The sequence below is a fragment of the Gymnogyps californianus genome, chromosome 1, assembly GCF_018139145.2.
Source record: "Gymnogyps californianus isolate 813 chromosome 1, ASM1813914v2, whole genome shotgun sequence".
NCBI lineage: Eukaryota > Metazoa > Chordata > Aves > Accipitriformes > Cathartidae > Gymnogyps > Gymnogyps californianus.
Window position 1 is genome coordinate 169,453,689 of NC_059471.1, and position 12,468 is coordinate 169,466,156.

General features: G+C 35.3%; 1 protein-coding gene across 1 annotated transcript in view; it reads left to right on the plus strand.

Moving 5' to 3' along the window:
* The window catches only part of DCN (decorin), a 40,195-nt gene extending 28,559 nt beyond the window's left edge, over positions 1–11,636 (plus strand). The window contains exons 4-8 of the mRNA XM_050907688.1: positions 2,456–2,669; positions 2,858–2,971; positions 4,233–4,326; positions 8,881–9,019; positions 10,117–11,636. Coding sequence (XP_050763645.1) covers positions 2,456–2,669; positions 2,858–2,971; positions 4,233–4,326; positions 8,881–9,019; positions 10,117–10,311 — 756 coding nt within the window. The 3' untranslated portion in view covers positions 10,312–11,636. The remainder of the gene's footprint in view (positions 1–2,455; positions 2,670–2,857; positions 2,972–4,232; positions 4,327–8,880; positions 9,020–10,116) is intronic.
* Positions 11,637–12,468: the final 832 nt, after the last annotated feature.

Sequence of the window (12,468 nt, forward strand, 5' to 3'; positions counted from 1 at the left end):
AACACACCTTTGATAGATACCATCATTTCTAAGCAAGAGACTTTCTGAATGTTTGAGTAAAACAACAGTTCTGTGTGTTTCCTCAAGATAACATGATCAAATTCAGGAGAAAGCATTGGCAAAGCAGAACAGATTAATCCTAGATACCTAGATAATTTCTGGTTTTGGTCAGGACTATCAGTTCTGCTCTGAAGAACTGTAACAATCCTCTTAACATCAACTACTCAGAGCATATTTACATTGCAGTGCCTAGCCGAATGTATACCTATCTATTTCCAGCAAGAAATATTTCACATCAGATCACCAGCTGTGTTAATCATAGCCCAAACATGTTTTATCTAAAAGGCAACAAAGTTAAGTCAAATAAAAAAGAAAAAAGATAAGGGAGACTTTTAGCTGAAATAAATGATGAAGCAGTACAAAGCAGGATGCAGGATAAAAATTTCAAGTGCTGGTAAGATGAGTCTAAACTCATTGAATGTTGACTTAGAGATCTATGGAAAAGAAATTCATGGTAAAATTAAGAAGGAGAAGAAAAAAAGAATGTAATTAGCAGTAGCACATTCAGTTACTCAGTTATTATGATAAAAACAATGAAAGAGACCCATCTGCCTAATTCAAGCTGTACCCCATAATAACTGGATTGTTTCCCATGTCTTAATATTCTGCAGGTAGCTGTATTACACTACGGGCAGAATCTACATCTGTATCACAATTCTGGCAATGATGACTCAAGAAACCACACCCTGTGTGTACCCTATGCATTCTCCTGGCAGTTCTTATAGCTCAGGCTCAAATAAAAGAGAGTTGGGCCCATGGCTTCCACTGACCAATCTATTTATTTTGGGAGAGGCTTATTGTTAGGGAAATACTGTGCTGAACTGTGAGTGACCTTTTCTACCTCCTCTTGCAAATGTGTTATTGCTAGCTAGCATACAAAATTAAAACCAGATATGCTCAGCTTTACGTGTACTCAGTGAAACCATGTACAGAACACTCGCTTTGCTCAGGATGATCTGCAAGGAATCATTAGGAATGAGGAACTCATTAGGGAAAAAACGCACAGCAAATACCATTTTAAACTATCTTCTCACCTCTCTTTCAGTTTTCATGATGGAGAGGTGCTGTCACAGATGCTGATACACTTCTTGGCACTGTTTTAATACTTAACTGATTGTGGAAAGTGTTGAATGCTCAATTTTGCTCCAAGAAACAGACTAAAGTGTAATTCTGAAAATATTAAAAGTGTACTAAAATGCACTGAATGTTAACTATAGTATATGCAATATAAAAATTTGTGGTTTAGCAGCAACTATTGTCCTCTGTTTCTGAAAATAGCATAATGGAGTTAGTGAACAAAGATGCTCTATAGCTATTCTCTAGTAATAAATATAAGTAGATATTATATCTATATTTATACAGCCCATTTTATCTAATTTACTGCACAAACATGCAGCACTAAGTCTGATAAGTAGATAGCAAACAGATGGAATGATAAGATTAATTCTGATATGTATCATATCTGAAATCCTTTCCATTAGCTGCATTACTGTTCTGACAGTAATGGAACTTTCTTCTCCCTTTTTATGCCATGGTTGGTTAATCAATAAGACGGTTAGCAGTAATGTAAAATTTCAGAGGCATACGGAGACCGCCTATTACAGGTAACAGAGCTTTCATGGAGGCCTTTCTCCCCTGACTGTATAGAGAGATAATTTGCTTAGAGTTACCCTGAGTCTAGATATGACAATTGTTGTGAGAACTAGATTAGGTACCTGCATAGTAGGCAGAATGAATATGGTCCATGATCCTTAACTGCAGGGCTTAGAGTATGATGCTTCAAATTGCTCTCCTTCCATACCAAGTTACACTTGCAAAAAAAATAGCTTATATGTCTGCAAAAATGAGGTTATTATCAGACAGAAATCTAATAAGTGCAGTCTACAATACTAACAGGAAAGAGGTGATGATACGCGTATTTTTATTAAGCTGGGATGTGCCTTCACTGTATTGAGTCATAGAATTTTCTGTTCAGGAAAAACTGGTTAGGATAGTTGTGTGATGATGGGTAAGGTATAAAAGTATCCTCAGAATAAACAAAATCAGAAAAAAAGCTAATAAAACTGATAATGTTAGTTTTATGTGAATGTCTTATTCTTCACAGCTTTCAAATGGAAGGGTTGTACTTATTCTTGGGTATCAGTTATGGATGTTAACAGAAGCTGCATATACCTCAGCAACAAAATAACAGTTGTATTTGTTATGTAGGCCTTGTTTATCTTTCACTGTTTCAGAAGTTCTTAATCTATTTGTTTTAGTACTGCATTGCATTTTCCTCAGCTCACTAGATTGGCCATCAAAAGACACTAGAAAAGAATAATAATTTTTAAATGTTTCATTCCTAAAATAATTTCCCTAGTGATTATCTGAGATCTCCTTCATTATTACCCCACAGGCATTGATCCTTGTTAACAACAAAATCAGCAAAATAAGCCCGTTAGCTTTTGCTCCTCTGAAGAAACTGGAAAGACTTTACCTGTCCAAGAACAACCTGAAGGAACTCCCAGAAAACATGCCGAAGTCTCTTCAGGAGATACGGGCTCATGAGAATGACATCTCCAAGTTGAGGAAAGCTGTCTTTAACGGACTGAATCAAGTGATTGTCTTAGGTATGAGCATGAGAAATTATAACAAAATCAACTCAGTGTTTTTTCAAGATGTTGTTTTTAGTTCAATCAGTGATTTTATGTAGAAAGCCAAGAAATGCTCCAATAAATTGTACCTCCAAATTAGCTTTGACCTGAAGGATATAGGTACCTACACTGCAGCACAGCTCACAACCATATTTTGTTGGCAGAACTAGGCACCAATCCAATCAAGAGTTCAGGCATTGAAAACGGAGCTTTTCAGGGGATGAAGAGGCTCTCCTACATCCGTATTGCGGACACCAACATTACTAGCATCCCAAAAGGTAAGAAATTCAATTAATATTTCAGAGATTTGCACAGGTATAATATAGTGACTTCTAGTTAGCTGGGAAAAAAATTATTATGGAAGACTTTTGGGTCAGTCCTTAGAGTATCCATTACTTGACTACTTCATTTTTTGGTCTGTTGACTTCTATTGGTTTGGAAAATTTTGTTTTTTCTATTATGAGAAGCTCCACAAGAGGTGCACTGTCAAAAGTAAGCCATTTTATGTTATTTTGGTTATATGTTATATGTTATAACAGTTATATGTTACATAATTGTTATATTGCTTTTCTTGTCTCATAGCTGAAATAAAAATTGGAAGAATATTTTCACCCTCCAACCCTGGCTGGTGAGCCTGATCAACATTACACAGATGTAAACTCATGTAGAATAAAGTGAAGTTCTACAAGCATAAAATCAGCCCTCCACAATTGTGTGGGTTTGAAGCCAAAAATACTATTACTATACAAAACAGAAATATTTGCTATTTTTAAAAGTACTTCATTGCAAATTGCTACAAAATAAGAGCAACTTCAATATAACCTATTAAAAACAAAACAAAACAAACCAGAATGGTTCCAATCCAGAGGAAATTATATTAAATTTATTCATACATCAGCCAGCAGATTGTTTTGAAATAGCTGAAAACTTTTTGAAAGTTAATACTAGTTGTTATTTCTTTCTTCCCACATTTCCTGTTTCGGATGTTCCTTTGAGGGAGCTCAGATAGTTAAAATATTTGGTTCCAATTTTTTTTTCCTGATAAACAGAATTTGCAAACTAGTGTGTGCCCTACCTAAAATAACATTAAAATTACTTTACCTCATCTTTATAATCTTATTTTCTGCTGCTGTTATTTGTTAAATATCTAGGTCCCAAATGTTTGTAGATTTATGTATGTGGATAGTCTGGCTAAAATGAAGGCTCTTTCTCTTACACTATTATATATGTCCCATTTACATAATCATGAAGGCTAGAATTCATATCTGAGAAGAATTTAATTTAGCTGTTTTTAAGAATTAACTGTTCTATGACGACCTTAGGAGCTTGGTCTTATTTCATGCCAAATAAATTGTTACTAGCTCTTTTCGGTTTCCCTGATTGTGAGAGTTCCTTGTTTCATTCGGTGAATTGTTCTTGGCCATGTCTAGTAAAAATCTTTTTGTTACTGTAAAAGAGCCTCAGTATAACATAAGTCCTTTAAAAAAAGATAATAACCCAGTTTTATCAAAAGCAATTTGATGGTATTCTCTCTTTCAGGCCTTCCCCCATCCCTCACTGAACTTCACCTTGATGGCAACAAAATCAGCAAAATTGATGCTGAAGGTCTGTCTGGACTCACCAACTTGGCGAAGTAAGAATTCATTTCTTCTTTTCACATAAAATATTAGTTGAAATTGTAACCACCACACACACAATTAGAAAACATCATTCTGGGCTTCGTGAGTGTTATCATCATTGAAGCAGTACATAACTTAGCAGGAAAAGCTTCTAAGGACTTGTGTACTGACTTAAGAGAACAAAACACTTTTTTTCCTAACAACATTTTCCAGCTGTTTTCAATTATGAGTGTTGTATGCCCAGGACAACTGTTTCCTTGATTTAAAAAAAAAAAAAAAAAAAAAAAAAAAGATAAAGAGCGCAATTAGATTTTTTAATTATTTCATGCTTCTTTCATTGTATTTCCATCTTTGGTTTATGCAGTTTTCTTGGGACACTGCATCGCTCATGCAATTTGCCCTGGAAACTGAGGAAAAAAGCATATGGGAACCAAAACTGCTTGCAACAGTGTTTCCTTTGTTTCTCAAGAAAGGCAAGTCTGCAATGAGTCCAGGAACATGACAAAAAAAATAATCATACAATATAAATGAAAAAGTGTCAGAGTGATTGTGCCTTACTAATCTGTGAATATGTTGTTGAATAAGTTCCTCTAACTGTAGGAAAATGTAAGGAGAATTCCCAAAGAGTAGTAACAAACATACAGAATTATTTGTGAATTAGTTCACATTAGATAACATACTAAAATAGTAAAATGGGCCTTTACTACAAGGTATTTTAATACTATGATACTTTAAAACTTTTGTGTGAAAATACAAGTGTAATTGATCTAAAAGACTGTTAATCAGATTACTGATCTAATCCCTGGATCTTCATCTTAATCATTCTGCTTGTCATAATGAAGGCAGAAAACAGAAATCAAAGAAAGATTACTGAGCAACAGGAGTCAAGTTTACCACTGTTTATAGTAGCTTGGACAGCAATTTAGTGCAATGAAGTATATAGTAACTTAACGTGTATTTCGAATCTGGCAATTCCAAGTGATAAAGCTTAGAACAGCTTTCTAGAGCTTGTAAAAGAAGACATTTCAACTCGTGTTTAATGTTCATCTTTGATCACAGATTCAGCTCAGCTCAAAAAAGGTCTGGTCCTGGATTTTAATTAAAAAAATTAAAAAAAACATAATTATGGGTTAGGGGACTATGAAGCAGTTATGGTTTATGATAGAGGCTTAGTATAAAATGTAACATCCTCCAGAGAAATGATAAAGAAAACTTCCAAAACCAAAACAAGATCATAACTACTCAGGTAGAGAGTAATTTATTTTACTGGAGGAGGGAGGTGTGGGGTGTGTCAACTGTCCTGCAGATGACAGAGTTTTTCTGCTTTTTCACATTCACACTTGGAAAACACTACAGGCAACATCACATGGACAATATTGTTGGAAGTCCTTCTTAAGACAGTTTTATGCAGCAAGTGCTGATGGACTACTAAAAATATCTAACCTTGGCCTGCTTCTGTTGTGGCTGTACTGTATGGAGAAATAAGATACTCTGTTGATCGTGGAAATGTGGAGCTGCTCAGAGCAGGCACCAAGTTTTAAACTGCTCTCTGGCCTGTGCTTAAGCAGGCCACCTAAGCATAGTCAGAAATCCTCTTTTGCAAAGTTGAAAAGTAAGGCAGAATACAGATTGGTGAAAAAGGAGCACATTGGACATAACAGAGCAGACAGATGAAGAAAGGAGGGAGCTATGGGAGAGCTCCAGGGCAGCATATGGGATAAATCTAAGGGGCAGCATGCCCCTTATGCCACAGAAACAAGCTACCGAAAAACAGCTTTTATTTATACATGTAAGTCTTCAGGAACATCAGTACAGTGTCAGACCGCTCTCCTCCTGGATCATGTCAACTCATGCTCAACAGTTTAATAGCTGCCCTAAAGCACAGTTAGACTTTGAGAAACAGGTCATTTTTTTGACTGTGTTAAGGTGTTTTGAACTGTAAAATGTTCCACGCAAGAGCTCGGTGTAGATCTACTGCTCATTCTCTTTTGAATTCTTGAGTTCTAGCAGACCGCCAACATCTGTCCTTTTTGTTTGTTTTTTTTCCTTGTAAAATTACTCTTAAGTCTTTTAAAAGTCTTCATATAGTGCTACAGTGGAAAAAAAAAGTGGAAAAAAAACAATCTCATGGATGTAAACTGAACAAAGACTTTGCTGGTTACATGCAGGAATGAGCTCCACAAGAGGATATACACATTACACATCTGATGTTACTAATGTCTATATCCTATTAAAGTTTACTGAAAAGATCTAGCTCCATACAGTGGAAGCTGCATCAAGCCCAGAATAACAATGATGCTGAGCAGCACGAAGTTTGTTAAAAAAAGTGGAAATGGGCCAGCAGGGATGTTGGAGGCAAAAAAAGGTGAAAAAATATTTGAGAATTTCTTCAATTTTTAGATATGTTTTTGATGATGCTCTTCAATGATTTAGAACACTGTGATTAGATCAGCTAAAACACTGGAAAAATGTTACCTGTTCACTAATGTAAGAGGAAGTAATATGTCAATATATTAAGCAAGAGTGATTTTTCAAATTCTTCCCTTTTTTTTCCCATGGGAAAAAGAAGAGAGATGAAGACCATATTCTTTCCTAACACTCTTAATCACCCTGTATTTTACACAGTAATACTGACTTATTTCATTTGTAAACATAGCCCTGAGTGACTGAGTGTTTTTAACACATTTAGATGAGATGTAATTACATATAATTTCACTACTTGTGGGAGTTAGATCCACTTTTCTACAGACTCCTCCAATTTCACTCTTTCCCTAACAGACTTTCCCTGCATGAGCTAATGCAGAGTTGTATCTTGTCCATCCCTATGGTGTGTAAAGGGGTTACTTTTGCTTCAACAGATCAATATGAAAGTCAGACCTGCTTTTTTTCGTTCTGGTCTCCCCAGGTGAGACACATTTGCTTGTAGACCTGCATATGTAGTGTGCATATATTTAGATTTGTGTCAACCAAGAATTTATAGCCTTCTGTCAAAATGTTTTTTTTTTCCCAATCATTTTAAAGACATTCACTGTGAGCACCCATCACTGAAGTCCTTTGTAGACTTTCTGTAGATCTTCAGACCAAATTGCTCTGTAGGATCAAATTCCCCAAGCTTTCCTAAATCTTGATGTACTCTACTCAAAAGGAGTTTTGTTCTAATAACTTTTAAATGAAATTTCTTCCTGACTAAATTCTAGCAAAGATATGGGATACTGTGAACTGATTTCTGAGTGAAATAAATCCCTGTTGATGTCAATAGGAGATCTCATTAAGCTCTCCTTTGTCATTTAATAGTTTGAGAATATCGCAATGTTTAAATAAGTATCATATGACTGTTTTTATTATATATAATACTAGTTAAAAAGATCTTTCTTTGACTGTTTGTTTTTAAAAGGAAAAGTATAAAATGCACTTCCATTCTTGGATGGCATTATTTCTGGAAACATCTCAACCATAAAGATCAAACAGGAATTTTTAGTTCTGTGTTTTTATACTAGGTCCACATTCTGGCCTTTGAAGCTGGCACAAGCCACAAAGAATTACAGGTAGTAGATTACTGTGAATAAGACTTCCTTTAAAAGTACTCATCCATAGCAAATTACTTTATCACAAGGATTCTGATTATCTATATTAAATTCTTTAATTGATTCAGTTAGTAATAAATCTCAGAGCATTTTTCCCTCAAAATTAAAAAAGATTACTTAAAGAAAAAAGATAAAGCAAACTAGATGAAGTAGGTTTAGCCTTTATAGAAATAAATTTCTCAAAAGACAACACTCCTGATGATGACAACTCCTGCAGAATTACCACTGAATTCCTTACTGCAACACAGAGCATTGTAACTTATGAGAGTCTCTTGAAAAAATTCTGTAGTTTGGTAATTGCAAACCAAAATAGTATTAACACAGAAATACACAGATAGGACCAGATTTTCCAAACTGGACATAAATTGTGCTAGTAAACCCAGAATGTAGATGTATAAAGCAGGAAGGATGATTTTGTGATGAAAGTTCTGGACTGGAACCTAGGAGAAATGTGTATGTCCCACTTCTGTGTCCTGCTGAACAGATCATTACGTATGACTCAGCTCCTGTTTCCAGTCTGTAACATGGCTCTAACTACATAATTATCTTAGAAGGATGTGGCGAAGATTTAAACTTAACAGTTCTGGTAACCCTGGGTTATGTAGTTTGACAAAGAAAGTTACAGCCAGTGCTCCTAAAGTCGTGCAAGAAACTTTTATTCAGCTTTTAAAGAAAGACTGGTGCCTATGGAGGTACACAGTATGTATTTACAGTGGGATTAGTCATATAGCTCATGAAAGTATGCAGTACCATGGGCACAAGTTGAATGATATCATGATGATTATGACAGTTCACATCAGATGTCAAACTTATTTAAATATGTTTATCTAAACCAGTTCTCCGTGGTGACTCTCTACCTCATGTGTAATTCTGAAACTTAGCCTGGTTTGTTCTACAACAGTAGTGTAGAGGAGTAATCAACCCAAGAAAGATGGTTATGTGGGCAAGTTTAACATATTCTTTTGTTTGTTTGTTTATTTTCAGATTGGGTCTCAGCTTCAACAGTATTTCTTCAGTTGAAAATGGGTCTCTTAACAATGTACCTCATCTGAGAGAGCTCCATTTGAACAACAATGAGCTTGTCAGAGTACCTGGTGGGCTGGGCGAACACAAATATATCCAGGTAAAGTTTATCATACTGCCTCAGAGAGCAACAGTTGAAAGATTCCAAATGGTTCTGGTGTGGTTATTCAGTCTTGAACAGAAACATATACAGTATTTGTGCAAAAGGTAACTTGATGCAAGTTTCATAAACTGTTGAATAGGCATGGAAAAGTTGAATGCAACAGGAAGACTCACTCTGATTTTTGTGTGGATGTGGCTATGGAGGTGTATAGGTCTGGAAGTGTGCATTCGTTATCTCTGTGTGTCTGAGGGGACACAACAAATATGGGATTATTTGTATACTTTGATTTCCTCTTTACTCAAAAAATGCTTTCAAAGAACATTTATTCTGTTGAATTTTTTTCAGTTCTACTCAGTGACATTTTGCAACCTTTCCCAAGAACCCTCCCTTTGGTATCTCACAAAGCTGTCCCTTCAGGAGGGCAAAGAGACACAATATACTTTTCACATCAACAGTATTTTTGAGGTCTGTGTGGCTGGATAACTAGAAATATGGCCTCTTGGAACCAATTAAAATCTGTCTTCACCTGAACTAAGATTTTACGGGAAAGAAAGCTCCCAGAGAATGAAGACTCCCAAATGTAAATCACCACTTGCACGTAGCTTGGGAAAATTCATCATAAATGGTGACTCTGGAGCAAAGTAATATTCATCAGCTATTTTAAATCATCATTAGTGATTACTTTGGCTCTGATTCCTGTGCAGTTGCACTCATGAGAGTGAAAGCATTAGAGCTGGAGAGAAACCAATTAACACCAAATACATTCTTTACATACAGCATATGCTTCTGAACCACAGCACTGTATTAATAATTCCACATCTTTGACTCCTGTTTTGGTTACAGTATGATCAAATGATAGTAATATTATTAGATTGCCTTGCACAGTTTCTGCTCTTTCTGTAGAAATTATTTCTAATTGGGTATACTCTAGGTATGTCAAAAGGTAAAAAGAATCAAGCATTCGTTTGGAAAAAAGGATATATTGTTACTCTGTATAACATTGCACAATACATACCAAGTATTTGACATCAAATCATTTATCTTATTTGCCACGGTAGCTCTATTTCTTACTTCTGTACTTCTATGCTTTTCAGGTGGTCTATCTTCATAACAACAAAATTGCTTCAATTGGTATCAACGACTTCTGCCCTCTTGGCTACAACACCAAAAAGGCTAGTTATTCCGGTGTGAGTCTCTTCAGCAACCCCGTGCAGTACTGGGAAATCCAGCCGTCTGCTTTCCGATGTATCCATGAACGCTCTGCAGTACAGATTGGAAATTACAAATAGATGTCTAAAGATGGGGTTCGGTTTTGTTTCAGCTAAAGTACCTGTTGTAATAGGCCTGTTCAAAAAAATTGTTGCTAACAATTAATGCCAAATACCAGAATCTTCACTTTAAAGTGGAGATGATCCATTGATGTAGAATAAATGAATCATTACAGATGTACAAGATCAAGCATACCATCAAAAAGAATTGCCAACTGTGCTTTAAACTGACTTATTTCAGCCTTCTTTTCCAGCATGCTTTCTGTGGTATTTTTCAGTTTGCTGAATGCTACAGGTTTTCAGATTCCACTGTATATGAGATTCGGAGTAAATATTTGTCAAGCTATGATATAAAAAAGAAAAAAAAGATAGCGATTGAGGTTATTTTTATAGCCACACAAAAAAAAAATAGTAGAGGGAAAAAAGACTCTCAAATCATCTTGAGACTTGAGAAGGTGAGAGTTACCTCCTTTAAATTTATTTCAAGCCCTGGAGGTTTAAAAATATCCACTATAACACTAAGCTAATTCTGAATGTATCTATTTAGCAGAGGCAAATAAAGTTGTTGCTAATGTCATTATTTTGGGAAAAACAAAATAAATTCATATTGTACACATAGTTCTTTACAGTTTGCCATTTTTCTAGAGCAATGCTATTCAGGATTAGCCTAACATAATCCTATTGAACAAAATAACGAGTAGTCTGCAGTACAAAACCTGTAACCTATGTCTGGAGCTCAATGACTAAATTTCTCTAGGGCAAATCCCTCTCACCTTAGTCACAAGAGCAGTTTTAATGACTTCAGTGAGACTGCCTTGCAGAGTATGGTATTAGGGTTTAGTCATTGGTATCAATCCATGTATATATCTAAACCAAAAATAATAGCAGTTCGCTGTTCACTTGTTCTGCATTGTACATTTGTCAGCATCCTTTACTGTTTTTGGTTTTTAAACAATGTTTTTAATTGTCAAGTAGAGATATGCAGGCTCCCCATCTGATGAATTTGTGGAATTTAGATTATAAGCAAAATCATAAGTATAGCAAAATATGAAGTGAAATAACTGCAAGGCCTAACTGGACATTGCTGGGACATCATTGGTAGAAGTATCTTAGAGTGATTTGAAGCCCTCTGCAAATTGGGATTCTTCAACCTATACCAGTGGGTAGCAAGCACATCAAAGGTAGGCTGCACATTTCTACTGTCAATCTACAAAGCTAAACATATACTCAATAAAAATGTCACCTTAAAAGAATCTTCTGCAGCCTCTTAATACTCCAAGGTCAATCTCTCTAATTTGTAAAACTTATATGTCATTTATATTAAAGAATAATGTAATACAGGCAAACTCCAAAGTGTTTGTCTTTATTTTCTGTTTTGATAGCATAACATGGTGTGTCAGAACTTTAATTATGATTGTCTTGAAAATTGAACATCTTTGACACGCTGATAGCTAAAGTAAGAGCAAGTTGTGTGAAATTCTGTTGCCTCAAGAAACTTTTTCATGCCTAACACTCATAGGCACTTTTTCTAGAAAATGAATATATTCTCTTTATAGCTGTCATTTATTCAGGTAGTAAATAATTGGAAACAATTATGAATCACTAAAGCCATTACACAGAAAAAGTGTGTTTACACTTGTTAGTTATCTTCTTCATACAGTAGCCAATGATTTCCCGCATTTGCATCTGTTTTTTCTTCTGGGTTTCACATTTTCTGAGAGTTATTTTTAAATAAAACTAACAGTACATGATATCCTTCTGTCACTGGAGGAAAAACCCTCCAGAAAATCAGCAGTTAGATTTTTTTCTTTTGGTTCTTGATTGGATATCTGCTATTATTCAGAGAGAGACTTCATGCAGAAAGCTAAGCACTGGCATTTCAACAGAGAACAAAGGCATTGTCTTAGCTTGAACAACTCCACAGGGTTTGTATGTACATGGTTTAAATTAACAGATACCGATAGAACTTGTAGGAAGTTGTATTATTTATTTATACAATAAATAATAACAATTACTTATTACATAAAACTTCATATAAACATATACACAAACTTCCCATTTCTCCGTCCATGGCTTTAAAATCTCTCCATACTAAGGCTTTTCTTTCAAACCAGAAGAAACTTTAAGTCCAGAAGAAAATATCTGAGCCCGGTCCTCCTCTGTAATACCCATGGTATG